The 14300-nt window shown below is 48.3% G+C and overlaps 2 protein-coding genes across 3 annotated transcripts; both read left to right on the forward strand.

Moving 5' to 3' along the window:
- Positions 1–3: 3 nt before the first annotated feature.
- Positions 4–4958, forward strand: LOC125717589 (glutamic acid-rich protein-like). Of its 2 annotated transcripts, none has more exons than XM_048990713.1 (6): positions 4–124; positions 357–554; positions 1132–1216; positions 1297–1469; positions 3473–3607; positions 4147–4958. In XM_048990713.1, exons 1-6 carry the CDS (start codon positions 122–124, stop codon positions 4645–4647), a joined length of 1095 nt encoding a protein of 364 aa, XP_048846670.1. In that variant the 5' UTR covers positions 4–121; the 3' UTR covers positions 4648–4958. The 2 variants fall into 2 exon arrangements, with proteins under 2 accessions (XP_048846670.1, XP_048846671.1); XM_048990714.1 differs by having other exon boundaries at positions 1135–1216.
- A 377-nt stretch (positions 4959–5335) lies between these two features.
- Positions 5336–12855, forward strand: xab2 (XPA binding protein 2). Its single transcript, XM_048990626.1, has 19 exons — positions 5336–5491; positions 5884–6032; positions 6227–6350; positions 6816–7013; positions 7120–7254; positions 7805–7969; positions 8093–8237; positions 8342–8493; positions 8597–8716; positions 9020–9151; positions 9470–9601; positions 9778–9891; positions 10024–10186; positions 10320–10510; positions 10845–10967; positions 11719–11890; positions 11982–12108; positions 12332–12444; positions 12536–12855. Exons 1-19 carry the CDS (start codon positions 5456–5458, stop codon positions 12595–12597), a joined length of 2553 nt encoding a protein of 850 aa, XP_048846583.1. The 5' UTR covers positions 5336–5455; the 3' UTR covers positions 12598–12855.
- The last annotated feature ends 1445 nt before the right edge of the window (positions 12856–14300 follow it).

A 14300-nucleotide genomic window follows, 5' to 3' on the forward strand; every position in this document is an offset into this window, starting at 1 on the left:
TGATGTGGTCCAGCTTTTAAATCTCACTCAAAGATGTCACCTTGACCACCAAAATGTATCCATCAGGACATTACCTGGGCCGCATGTAACCACGGGCAATAATAAGAGTGGAGAATTTAATATGGTAAAAAATTTATTTCAATTAGTATATTTTGTTTGAATATTAATTAATCAGATTCTGGTTGTTGAAAACATTTTTGACTGCACTAAACGTAATTCACCTCTGACACCACAGGCTAGCTGCAGAGTAGCTGAATAAAGCTAATTGGTTTTTCCTTACAGAGTGTTTCATCAAGTCAAGATCAAGTCAACCAGCAGTTCTTTACTCTCTGTGTCTCTGTGTCTCTGTCCCCCAGGGCCCCAGGAAGGAGGAGCGGAGGCGTTCTTCTCAGAACCTTCTCACTGCCGGCTGCCCGGACATCTCCATTAAGGCCCATTTCCCCCCCGTGTGCTTCAACCAGCCCGGCGGTGAGGCAGCGTCTGCCAGTCAGAAAGACAGGAAGCCGCAGCATGAAAACAGGAAGGACCAAAACGACGACAGACAGAAAGCTCAGGTGAAAGGTTCTACCTCTTGAACGAAAATGATAAAGAGGCCTAATGGCTAGGGAAGTGCACTAGAGATTGAATCCCCGACCAGCAAGATACCATTGAGGTTCCTTAAGCAAGGTACTGCTCCCTGGGTGCTACATTATAGCTTCTCACTGCTATGTCTCATATGGGTTAAATGCAGAGGACACATTCTGTTGTTGTGTGTCAATAATGGCAATTTTTCACTTCAAAGTGAATACACTGTATATCCATCAAAGCCGGCAGAAAAACTGGCAAAATTAATCAACTACAGTTGAGCAAGTAATTTGCTTTTTACTGTATTGGCTATCTTTCTCAAAAGAGCTTTCAGAGCTACATTTACATTAATAATGTAATGTTATGACATCAGTCAACTGTAGGTGATTTGCATGAAGTTGGACAATGACAAAGTGTACAAAATTTAGTTACAGGCATCTTGTCCTGATTATACATTACACAACGCAAAATAAAAAGGTTTGGTTAATTTATGATGCCATGTGAAATATGTCATCTTCGGATTAAGATTAACAATGTAGTCATCTAAACTGTGATTGATTTATCCAGCAGGGGGCAGTCTTAGAATCAGACCGAGGCCCGATAGACAAGAGGACACCAAGTACCGGCAGAGATGCAAATGCCAGTCAGACGGGTAAGCACTGCACCTCGTACATGATATATACACGTCACAAATGAAGATTATTTTTCAGAACTTTTACTTCTGTCTTCCAGATTGTGATGGGGAAGCGCTTTTTAACCTAGCCGCCTACTCTCAGAGAGGTCGTCTTGACGACCAGCGTGCATCTATGGGGACAGTACTTGAGCACCACATGTCCTCTGGTGATGATGAGGACGGGCAAGTGCAAATGCCGGCAGGCGAGAAGTTAAACAAGCTGGTCAGCATGGTGAGAGCTCATGTGCATTCCTCATTTTATTACCACCTGTGATCTATGCGCTTATTCTGGTCAGGCTCACAGGTACATAAAAGATGTTATGGGGGGGCAGACTGGGCCAGATCAGGTGACCGTGTGTGGCTGGATATTTTCACGTCACTGTTTTATAGTGGTGTGTCGGAGGTGCAGCACCGGTTTCCTCATTGTTTCAGGCGTTCATGTGATCGCAGATACATGCAGGCGATCACAGGACTATTTGTTGAAACGCGACTCGTCAGCGCGACACACCCAGCATGCGTCTGATCTAGCGCGTGAGAAATTGCAAGTATGGTGTGAGAGTGTGTCAGGGCCGTGCGCGTCTCTCGGCCCTGACGAAGCACTGCTTCAGTAGAAGTGGTTAGACGAGTCAGGAGGAACTTGAGGAACATGAGGAGGGCGAGAGGCTCTCCTACTGCTGCTTTCCCGTTCTTTGTCCTGCAGAGCCACAGAAAGGAGGAACTTCCAACAGGGTCTCTAAACCCATCTTGTGTGACCCGCTCTGGTCCTGGGTCCTCTGCAGAACCTGATGTAGGGACCAAGAATATCCCCATTCTGCCCACTCGGGTATAATAATGAAGTGAATGAAAACTTACCCCAGGGGATTGTAGGGGCGAGCAGCCCTGGGCCCTGCACTCTAGAGCTCCCCCCCTGCTGATCAAAGTAAAGTTGGCTGATCAGTCCACTGGCTAGATACCCCTCTCCTAATATTATATATTAGTGACCCATTTAGGGGGCCCCTTACCTATGTCAGCCTAGGGACCCCAGAAAAGTTAACCCGCCCCTGACTTACCCCATCATGTCTTGTCATTTCTGTGTACATTTATTGGCTTAGCATCACATCCAGGGTGTCCCCTGCATTGTGTCCTGAGCTTCATGGGAGACACTCTAGGCTCATTATAATAAACGGATGGACAGATGTGTGATTGGCTCAAAGCATCTTCTAACCGCAATAAAACAGCTTTGATTGGTCCTTTCAGGACATAGTCTATATTTTCTTCAGCAGGGGACAGTTTCATATTCAGGGGGCCAGGACCAGTCCTATTCCCCACTCAATGGTGTTCAGAGGGAATGGATGGATGATCAGCGCTGCAATTTGGATCCCAGCAAGAACAGTTCAAGCATCCCCATAGACACCAGTATCAGTCATCCAGCAAGACTGAGCAAGACAGCAAGACTGAGTTAGACAGCATATATACTTATGACCCATATGGCAGACACATCTTTTGTTAAATTATAACTTGTTTTATTTGGAATAAGTATATTCACCTGTCAAACACGTATTATTGAAATAAATCTTCTCCTTCCACATTCAGATGTATGACACCTTTTTAACACCATAACCAACACTTGGAAATGTCATCCTGTTTGCATCAAGGTTTTTAACTGGGTCTCCAATTAGCCTCTAGAATGGTTCAGGACATAACGACAATGATGTAGGTCCTCAGTCCTAGCAGCGTACAGGACTGGTTACCGGGAGACCGTAAAATCAACACAACAGGTCAATGTAGTTATAAAATCCACCCGCCCGTCTGTCCATTCATCCGCACATTTTCCGTGCCCTTTATCCAACTGATGCTTGTGCTGAGTATGAAGTCACTCCCACCAAGCTCAAAGATGGGGAGGCCCCGCACATGCAGAATATATATAAGGCCCGTTAATCTGATGGATAATTATACACAAACTATAAATGTAGTTATGCACAATTATGGAGGACGTGTTAAATTTCATAAAACACTGGCGGCTGAGAACACTTAGGAAAGGTAGATTTTTAGTTCTGCATGAGTAGTATTTAGGAGAGCAGTACAGTACAGGGCATTATGACAGGTAATCCACAGCTCAGATCTTGATCTAATGATCTAAACATTGTTTGCGTGGTGTGTCAATTCATGCCACTGTTCCTGATCCTTTAGGCCTGCCATGTTGGGAAAGGCGCTATATAAAACTATGTGGAATAGAATTTTTTCTTTGTCCTTCAGGACCCCAAGAAAGATGACCAGAGGTACTCCTCTGCCCTCAGAATGCTAATAGGAGCTTTACATGTGGTGTCTGGAATTGACCATGAGGGACGTCCAAATGTGGAAGATTCTCAGCTGCTGTTGTCAGGAGTTCAGGTTTGCTATTTACAGCTGGCTATCTCTACAATGTGGTTAAGGATAATTCATCCATCCATCCATCACAGGCTGACACATTTGGCATACGGTGAATGTTTAGAGTCTATGGAAGTTATATATCTCCTTATACTTTTAATTTCAGTGGTGAGTATCTCTGAACAGGCCATTTAGTGAATGAGCTTTTAGTTTTATACAAACAAGGACCATAATTAAGGACCTTCTGAGCAGGTAGACTGTACTGCATGAAAAGTTAGGAAGGACAGCTGATTCCTTGCTTTTAATTATCTACAGTTAGCCTTGTAAAGTAGTTACATACAGGTTCTGTATAGATCAATGTTTCCCAATCCGGTCCTCCGAAACTCACAGACAGTGTAGGTTTTTGTGGACTGTGTGGCAGGGAGCTGGGAAGGAACGAAAATGTGGACCATCTGAGGGTTTCCAAGAACCGGATTGGGAAACACTGGTATAGATGGACAGGTAGATTCCAGCTCGAGTAATGGAACAGCAAGTGCTATATTGTTTCTTTAATTTTCTCACAGGGCTTCAGAATAGATGATCAGCAATACTCTCTTCACCAGTCTCCCAGACCCAGAACCCCCAGCATGGTCTTTGGTCAGGGCAACTCAGCCAAACCAGATGGGAAGTACCTCCTCTCAAGCCATGATGCACGCAGCCTACAGAGCCAAGGGGGACTCGGGAATGGTGGGGGGAAAGAGATAGGGAAGCTGGAAGAAGGACACAGGAAGAAATGGAAGTGGGAAAAGGGGGAAACAAAGAGGCGGGAGAAAGAGGAGAAGGAGGAGAAGAAAAAAGCTGAAAAAAGGGTGAAGAAGGAAAAGAGGGACGTGAAAAGGGAGAAAAAGGGAGAGGAAACGAGGGGTAATGAAGATGCGGGAGAAGAAAAGGAAGGGACAGTGGGAGAGGATGCTGAAGGTGAGAATAGGGAGGATGAGAGGAAAAAGGGAGGGAAGCGGACAGATAGAGGCAAAGAGAAAGGAGAGAAAGGACACAGAAAAAAGGGGGGAAAGGGATGGAAGTAGACGAGTGAAAAGAGTAGAGAAAAAAAGAAAGAAAGAGCCACAAAGGCTTATTAATCAGAGAAGTAAAGCAAGATTGAGATGGGAAAAGGAGGGGAATGGAACCAAGGAGCTAATGATGCTGTCTGTGTAAGAGGTCAATTACCTCCACTAGCGTTTCCTGTCCTGTGATACCGTGAGCAATGCATGTCAGTCAATTACCCATCAGTTACTGTAAGAGACAAATGCATTTTCACCCTCGGTTATGAGGAAGTTATCGTGAGAATGTATGATCACCCTTTCCAATAAAAGGCATTCATGCGTGATAAACATAACTTCACGTTTCATGCGTTTCCTTTTTTTGAGAAACTGAAGCTGCTGCAAATTTAATATAGAGCTAATCCAGCTACAACATGCATGGCATCCCTATAACTATCAAAGACATTTCTAAGAACATCATCAGAAAACTATAAAAATGCTCACACAGTACTTAAATTAAAGAAATTATTGCAGACATATACTCTGTTTGTGACCATTTCCCATGCGCTGCACCCACAAAGATATATAAATCTATTTACAAATAAAAAGCGATTACATCAGACAAACTTAAATTAATAAATACTTTTTTGCGGTAGTCAGCAATATTTAGAAAGGGCTTATTTTATTGGTTCCGTGTAAGAGTATCTAACGTCCAATAGGATCACAGCAGGGGCGGAGCCGAGCTGCGTTTGCCGCACGTTGTGCGACGTATTGTCGTACAGAGGTTTAGTCCCCGTAGCGGCTAATGCTACATTCTTAGAGCAAAAAGTGTCATTTGGTACAGAAGAAAGCCATGCTGTCTTCAGGCGGCAAATCGGACGTTATTTTTGTGAGTAGCATATGTTCATGTTTGCTTTATTTCGCCGTTTTGTTCTGAAAATGTTTCGATAAACGAAGAATCTTTGAAGGCCTCTGTTGATACCTCGGGTCTAAATTACATTTTGTTGCGCGTCTTGTACACCCTAACACGGATGTGCTGCGGAAATAGGTGATATGAACCAGCAAAGCCAACATCCTTACATGTGTAGTTAGAAGCTAGTTTCAGTGTTTCAAGTTAAAGCTACACAACTATAAACTCTGCAAGTGTATTGCGTAACCTGCTAAAACGATCGGGATTAACAGTTGCGTTTTGTGCAAGGCCAAAGAAATAAGAAGCAACTTTGATGCACAGCAGACATAAATATGACTTTTTCCTGACTGTGTACTTATGCGCGATCCCAGGAGGAAGATGACCTTCCGTACGAGGAGGAGATCATCCGCAATCCCTACTCGGTGAAGTGCTGGATGCGCTACATTGAACACAAACAGAACGGCGCCAAATCGGTCCTGAATTTAATCTACGAGCGGGCGCTGAAGGAGCTGCCCGGCAGGTAAAGCATACGCAATGCGGTCACATAATAATAATGACGAGCTGACAAACCTGTCAGTTGCTGCTGTGTCTCGAATTTCTGTACTTAGAAGTATGTATGCAGGTGTACAGTAAGCAGAATGGGGGAGTTCAGCTAATCCAGCTGTGTTGCTATTGAATATTTCATTGCGAACCCCGATTATGCTTGTGTTCCAGCTATAAACTGTGGTATAATTATCTGAGGGAGAGGAGGAAGCAGGTGAAGGGGAAGTGCATCACCGAGCCTGTATACGAGGAGGTCAACAACTGTCACGAGAGAGCGCTGGTCTTCATGCACAAGGTAGTTTGCGGGGTCTGCAGTGGGGCAGGACTACTCGTGTAAATAGCAGCTGTACCTGTCTGACTGTGATCCCGCAATAAGTGCTTTGAGAAAGGATGGTTCACTTTTGTTGGGGGGGGGGGAGGGCTGGGACCGGGGAAGCAGAAAGATATGCTTATTGTCAGTATTGTTCAGTGGCAATTGGACCCTATACTGCATTGTCTTTCAGCCCAGTCCTTGAGGTCCTCCAGATGGTCCACCTTTTTGCTCCCTCCCAGCTCCCAGCCAATGAAGAACTCTGAATACCTGGTAGATGTGTGTTGGTAGCTGGGAGAGAGCAAAAAATGTGGAGTGTTTTGGGGGGGGGGTCCTGGAGAACTGGGATGGGAATTTCTGCTTTACAGGTAACTGAAACAGAAACACCTTTTTCTGTCGACTGACTCTCCTGTCTCCTGCTGTCCCCATCCCCCCCCTCACCTTTCCCAGATGCCCCGTATCTGGCTGGACTACTGCCAGTTCTTGGTGTTGCAGTGTAAAATCACGCGCAGTCGGCGTACATTCGACCGTGCCTTGCGAGCCCTTCCCATCACGCAGCACACCCGCGTGTGGCCTCTCTACCTGCAGTTTGCCCGCAACCTCCCGCTGCCCGAAACGGCCATCCGCATCTACCGCCGCTACCTCAAGGTCCGCCGGTCCGGGCGACTCCACCTCTCTCTTGTTATTACGGTTTTTAAGTTTCCGGCGAGTGCCCGGCAGTGCCGTAAATGCTCGTCCTCCATTCCCGCCTCAGCTGTCCCCCGAGAATGCGGAGGAGTATATCGACTACCTGCGGTCCATCGGTCGGCTGGATGAGGCAGCCATCAGGCTCGCGGCCGTCGTCAATGACGACAGCTTCATCTCCAAGGAGGGCAAGTCCAACTACCAGGTTTGTCTTCGTTTTTGTTGCGTCTGCCAGGCTCGGTTATTATAGTCGACAAAAACGGAAACTATAAGAAAGCATTTCTGTAAACTGAAGGAAAATGAAAGCAGTAATATAAATAACATACTTGTATAAGTAATTACTGACAGTTCTGTGTAATACATAGAGTAATAAATACAAATAATATAAAATAAAAATTATTTCTAATATTGATTTATGGTTAATGACCATTAATGATATCTGCGCTAATGTACCCCATTAATATCTGCACTGTGTAATAATGTGGTATTCTGGAAAGCTCACACGAATAAAATAGCTCTATAATTTTCAGTCTGTCCCTAGAAATCATATAACTAAAACTGAAGCTAAAATATGTAAAAACTAATTAGAAATACATCTTTAAAGTATAACTCAGAAAACCAAGACGGTTCCTTAATAAAGCCACACTGAAAATGAAAGCTAAACTGAATTTCAGACGAATATTGAAAATAATACAAAGGCTGAAATAACAGCGCCTGCGAATACGGCTGTTCTCCCCGCCTCTGTTTCTCGGCAGCTGTGGCACGAGCTTTGCGACCTCATGTCTCAGAACCCCGACAAGGTGAAGTCCCTGAACGTGGGCGCCATCATCCGGGGCGGCCTCACCCGCTTCACCGACCAGCTGGGCAAACTCTGGTGCTCCCTGGCAGACTATTACATTCGCAGCGGGCACTTCGAGAAGGTAACACACGTGCACATCCTCGCACACCCTCACACATGCTAATCCAACTGTGATCAGTGCACGTGGCTGCTAAATGCTAGCTTTTGTGTCCTAAGGACCTTTGCCCTGTGACCTTTTGACCAGGCCCGCGATGTGTACGAGGAGGCCATCCAGACTGTGGTCACTGTGCGGGACTTCACCCAGGTTTTCGACAGCTATGCGCAGTTTGAGGAGAGCATGATCGCGGCCAATATGGAGACCACCTCGGAGATGGGCTCGAATGACGACGGTGGGGGGGGGGCCGAGCGTGCGAACGCGGGGGCGGGTACTCGCGCGGGTCTTCGGGTGCTAGCGCACACGCGGAGGCCGCTGACGCTCCGTCTCTCACCCCAGAGGACGTAGACCTGGAGCTGCGCCTGGCCCGCTTTGAGACGCTCATCACACGGCGCCCCCTGTTGCTGAACAGCGTGCTGTTGCGGCAGAATCCGCACAACGTGCACGAGTGGCACAAGAGGGTGAAGCTGTATGAGGGGAAGCCACACCAGGTGAGATGGCGTTTCCAGACGCGGTGGGTGATCGTCCGGGCCCTTGGCGGGAGCATGGGGTGACTGCGGCATGCGTTTTGACCTCCTGACCCCTCCTTCCCAGATCATCAACACGTACACGGAGGCCGTGCAGACCGTGGACCCCATGAAGGCCACGGGGAAACCCCATTCCCTCTGGGTCGCCTTTGCCAGGTTCTACGAGGAGAATGAGCAGCTGGATGATGTGAGTGCTGCTGAATCGGACGCCCGGCCAGATGGTCACTGGTTCGAGTCCCATTGGAAACGCACTTAACTGGGTAGTCACTTTGGAAACTAGCTTCTGCCGAGCGGTGTGTGTAAGCTGAATATACTGGATTAGTCACATCAGGTAGAGGTAAAATAAGGTAAACATAAGGTAAAATATTCAGCCGGTTAAAGTGTTTGTAACATGGTAAACTGACTGGTTTTGCTGCACTGTTTTGCTGTTCCCAGTCGGTGGATGTTGGTGACTCATTTTAATGCCCCCCCCCCCCCCCCGCCCCCCCAGGCACGGACGATCTTCGAGAAGGCCACCAAGGTGAACTACAAGCAGGTGGACGACTTGGCGAGCGTGTGGTGCGAGTGCGGCGAGATGGAGTTGCGGCACGAGAACTACGACCAGGCCCTGAGGATCCTGAGGGTGGGTGAGGGGCGGAGCTCCATCTTCAGGGGGGGTGGGGTCTTGTGCAGGACCGCCCACAATGCAAACAGATCGGAGCACACGGACCCATTATCATGTGCTCGTCTGAACGTTTTACCAGACCACATTTACTAACCATGTATACTTTGTTAAATATTGACACAGTTTGCGAATACAATGCATTGTGTTGATTATAGTCAGAGTGTGACAGTGTTAGATACTCACACTAGGAGAGTCTCCATAGGTAGGCTGGTCCTGCCGGTCATTGAACGTGACCAGACTCCTGACGTCGTTCTCTCGGCTTCCTCCGACCCACAGAAAGCCACTGCCATCCCGTCGAGAAAGGCGGAGTACTTTGACTCCTCAGAACCGGTCCAGAACCGCGTCTACAAGTCCCTGAAGGTCTGGTCGATGCTGGCTGACCTGGAGGAGAGCCTGGGCACCTTTCAGGTTTGTCTCGCGAATGTTGCTTCCCCGGGGACACGCTTAGCTCTCGACCCTTTGACCCCCGTCAGTGCCATACTATGGAATAGAGTGTTCCGGAAGACGGGGGTGCAGTGTTCAGGTCTGACATAGCAGTCATTCGGTACATGGGGCACCAGCTGATGTCAGCGTTGCCTCCATAGTCCACGAAGGCAGTGTACGACCGCATCATCGATCTACGCATCGCCACGCCCCAGATCATCATCAACTACGCCATGTTCCTGGAGGAGCACAGCTACTTTGAGGACAGCTTCAAGGTGAGAGGGACCTGTACGCGATCTGAGGCTCCTCTCTTGCACGTTTCTCATTCGTCATACTCTTCCCCTCCTGCGTGTGGCGCCTGCTCTCGATATTTTGACCTCTGACCTCTGCGCTCCTCTCGTCGGCAGGCCTACGAGCGGGGCATCGCCCTCTTCCGCTGGCCCAACGTGTACGACATCTGGAACACCTACCTCACCAAGTTCACCGACCGCTACGGCGGTAAGAAGCTGGAGAGGGCGAGGGACCTGTTTGAGCAGGCTCTGGATGGCTGCCCGCCCAAATATGCCAAGAGTAAGAGGAATGGGGCCATCGTAGGCTGGCGTGTTTGTCAGTGTGTGTGTGTGTGTGTGTGTGTGTGTGTGTGTGTGGCGATAGTGGCAGGGCCTGCGATAACGGCAGCGTGTGTCTGTCTGTGATTGGACAGCGATCTACCTGCTGTACGCCAAGCTGGAGGAGGAGTACGGGCTGGCGCGGCATGCCATGGCCGTGTACGAGAGAGCCACACAGGCCGTGGAGACCTTTGAGCAGCACCACATGTTCAACATCTACATCAAGCGTGCGGCCGAGATCTATGGGGTAACGCACACCAGGAGCATCTACCAGAAAGCCATTGAGGTGAGCTCTCCGTGCAGTGGGCAGGAGGGGGGGGGGGTCAAGGCTGTCCCATGTAGCGTCTGTGTTTTGCTGCTGTGGTTCTACTGGGCATCTGTTTAAGATGGATGGATGGATGTAGAAATTTAGATGAATAGATGTAGGTAGATAGGTAGGATGGATGGATGATCGTTATGGATGGATACTTTATTAATCTTAAAGGAAATTGCTGGCTTATAGTACCGTTGGCATTATTATACATTGGCAGCCACAAATAATAAATAACAATAAACAGTTACAGTGCGAAGAATTTCAGAGAAAGTATGTAGTGAATGCCGTGCCCCCCCCCCCCCCGCAGGTCCTGCCCGACGAGCACGCCAGAGAAATGTGCCTCCGGTTTGCCGACATGGAGAGTAAGCTGGGTGAGATTGACCGTGGCAGGGCCATCTACTCCTACTGCTCGCAGATCTGCGACCCCCGGGTGAGGCAGCCGCCGCGGCTCCGCGCTCACGCACCCCCGCCGCCTGACACGTTCCCTGATGCCGCCGTTTGCTTTCCCGGTGACTGATCCGGGGTTCCCATGGTTACCTGAGGGCAGCCTCACATCAGCTCGAGTGGCTGTGTCAGTGTTGCACTGTGCCCACGGTCTGATCTAATCGCTCTCTTTCGAATGTTATTTTCCATGATTAATGCATGGCCTCCTTCAGCTAATTCCCTCTTTTTCTGTGATCCTGCCATGCTGCATGTAGACTATGGTTTGCCGGCAGATGCGGCGTGATACTAGGCTATAAATCAGGGTCTGTGTGTTTCTCCTTGAGATAGACAGGCGTCCCGTCTAAGTGATACCCTGCCTCATGGCTTGTATTTTCATAAAGTTTCAAGATCCCTGTTTGCAGAGCAGCTGTTGAGAAACGTTTAACTTTAGCACCAAGCTTCCAACAACATTTTTTTTCTTTTTTTTCTTTTTTGCGCATATGTGTATTTATACACAGACCTGTTGGGTTAGGGTCCCCAGGGATGATAAGGGGTTACTGCTGGGAATTAAAACACAGCCGAGCAAAATGGTTCCCTTCTGAAAGTACGTTCACCCAGAGTACTTCTGTAAAACGCCTGCCACAGTTAATGGATGTTGTATCAGAATGCGGGTTGTGTGATTCAGGAGGGCAGGCCAAACCCCTTAACCTGCTAGAGTGCTGTTTAAATGCCTCCCCTCCCCCCCCACACACCTACAGATGACGCCCACGTTCTGGCAGACGTGGAAGGACTTCGAGATCCGGCACGGGAACGAGGACACGATCCGGGAGATGCTGAGGATCAAGCGCAGCGTTCAGGCCACGTACAACACGCAGGTCAACTTCATGTCCTCCCAGATGCTCAAGGCTACCGCCAATGCTACAGGCACAGGTACCCGCCATGACACCGTCAGAAGCTTCCTGGGTCATGTGCGTCACGACCCGGTGGCGGTCAGCGACTCAGCCCGGCCTTCTGTCCCCAGTGTCAGACCTCGCCCCTGGACAGAGCGGTGTGGACGACATGAAGATGCTGGAGCAGAAAGCCCTGCAGCTGGCGGCCGAGGCTGAGCAGGACAAGCCCAAACCCAAAGACAAAATCCTCTTTGTCAGGTGAGCACCGGCACCCCCTCCTGCGGATTGCTGGCACGAAGCACTGCTTTTACAGGAATACCCGTCTGAATCCACTTCTGGCTCATATTTGTAGTGGGAGGGAGTCCAGCCAACAAAGGCAGGATTAAAAAGCTTGCTCTGATCTCTAGTGTGTGTGTGTGTGTGTGTGTGTGTGTGTGTGTGTGTGCGTGTGTGTGTGTGTGTGCCCTGTCCACATACCCAGAAGCGACACATCGCGGAGCGAGCTGGCAGAACTCGCCAAACAAGCTAACCCCGACGAAATTGACATCGATGATGAGGACGAGGATGGAGGCGACGAAGGTGACGAGCCAGACGGTGAGTTGATGGCAGATTGTGTGTGTGTGTGTGTGTGTGTGTGTTCGCTCACACATGTAATTAAACTGCATTTTCCATCCTTGTTGACCAGAAGTGCAGCTGGAGCAGAAGACTGTGCCCACCGCTGTGTTCGGCGGACTCAAGGAGGACTGAAAAGTCGCGTGCTGATGACGTCACAGTGCCCATTCCTCCTGAGTTCAGCTTTGCAGGCTCTCATACAAAGACCTACCACCTGCTACATGGTTATGTAATCCGGTTCTGATGTGGGGAAAACCGGTAATGGTTGAATGGGAACAAATGGCTTAACTGTGATATGGGAAATTATATGGTCGGATATTTCTTTATTTTGTAATTTGTAATATAACTGCGTTTAGAGGCAGTATGGTGAATAAAGACCTTTTTCTAAGATGACATTTGTTTCATGTTCATTGTAAGATGCGTGTAGTACCTGTTCGTGCCGCTGGGGGCCGTTGTCGCCCTGTTTAACTTGCACAGTTGGACCTTAGGAGTTCTTGTTAAATTTCGGTTGCCCTAGGCTGTCATATATAGGTCAAACACGGAAAATCAGGTTTATTATATCAGTGAATGAATAATTGGTGAGGTGAATAAAAAAAGGATTCTCAACGCCATGCTTCTGGGTTTTTTAAGGTAGTGGAAAAAACAACCCAGAAGAAAGGGGGAGTTTGGCCCCTCGAAGAGCCAATCAATTCTCGCTAAGTGTAGCCGGTACCGCCCTTACGGAAGAGCTGGTTTGCAGGCTTCCAGTGGCCGACGCCTGGAAGCGTGCAGATGCGGGAGTCTGGCAAACACGCACGAAATAGCTGAGGAATGGGGAAAAAGTGGGCCGGCGCCGACGCCCGGGCATCAAATGCAATTTTAGGATCAACAGTCCTGGCGGTGGAAAACGAATTCGGTGACAATGTCCATCATGTATGTGCAGTGTACCGTCTGTGCCAGTCACCCCCTATATGTCCCCTTTGTCAAAAAAAAAAGCCGAAGGACACGGAACAGATTATCGCCATCACAAGTAACGTTGTTTCTGTTGTGTCAGGCGTGATTACAGCCGCCTGTGCCATTTTCGTCTTCAGTGATCGCGTGGGTAGGTTCACGAAATGTAAGAATATCCCGAGTATACAAGAGAAACCTCTCTTAATGGGATTAAAATAGTTTTCTAGTAATCCCCTTACCAAATTAAACCGGCGGGACGTGAGCGCCTTTTTTTCTCGCCACGTGATGTTGAGATTCCTTGAGAACCTTGTCTTTCCGTGTGGGTCAGTAGGCAGGACATAGTCCCGTGTTTACTTGGCCCCATAATCAAACCGTAAGTGGGAAATTGAACGGGCAGGTTAATATAACATGACGTTGTCTATTTTGAAACACATATGTGATGTGACCTAAGTAATGTGATCTCCGCATAAGGATGCAGTATGTGAATGCAGGTGGTTTGGTTAGTGCTGCCGAGATCTGCGGTAGAAACTGATCATTAATCAGACAGGTGATCCTCTGGTTATCCCCTGACTAATGAGCGCCCCACCCAACCCATCAGGAATGTGTTTGGTCGGAGAAAGCTGCACCTATACCCTGGTCCCATTGTCTTAAACAGACATCCGTGTTTGGCGAATATCGGTCGCTGAGGTAATGCTACTTATTTACAGTAGGCTGTGTTATTCGTAGAAACAGGAATGGTGTTAAACATAACATGCCTACGCATCTGTATTATCGGCAACGGAAGGGGGGGGGGAGACGAAAAGAGCTATAACTGCGAGATGCTAACATTACCCGAATATACACATTTTCCTCCGTTTATTTTCAGTAATGGCTTATCTAGTGTTGTCATCCATCTTCCAATGGCTTTT

This window comes from Brienomyrus brachyistius, chromosome 22 (genome assembly GCF_023856365.1).
Source record: "Brienomyrus brachyistius isolate T26 chromosome 22, BBRACH_0.4, whole genome shotgun sequence".
Taxonomy (NCBI): domain Eukaryota; kingdom Metazoa; phylum Chordata; class Actinopteri; order Osteoglossiformes; family Mormyridae; genus Brienomyrus; species Brienomyrus brachyistius.

Excerpts from the sequence above, each read along its gene's own strand:
- LOC125717589 (XM_048990713.1), top strand. Across the intron at positions 1,217-1,296 it reads TGCAAATGCCAGTCAGACGG|ATTGTGATGGGGAAGCGCTT; the intron begins GTAAGCACTGCA and ends TCTGTCTTCCAG. Across the intron at positions 3,608-4,146 it reads TGCTGTTGTCAGGAGTTCAG|GGCTTCAGAATAGATGATCA; the intron begins GTTTGCTATTTA and ends ATTTTCTCACAG.
- xab2 (XM_048990626.1), top strand. The coding sequence starts at position 5,456 with ATGCTGTCTTCAGGCGGCAAATCGGACGTTATTTTT. Across the intron at positions 10,187-10,319 it reads CCCGCCCAAATATGCCAAGA|CGATCTACCTGCTGTACGCC; the intron begins GTAAGAGGAATG and ends GTGATTGGACAG. Across the intron at positions 10,968-11,718 it reads CGCAGATCTGCGACCCCCGG|ATGACGCCCACGTTCTGGCA; the intron begins GTGAGGCAGCCG and ends ACACACCTACAG.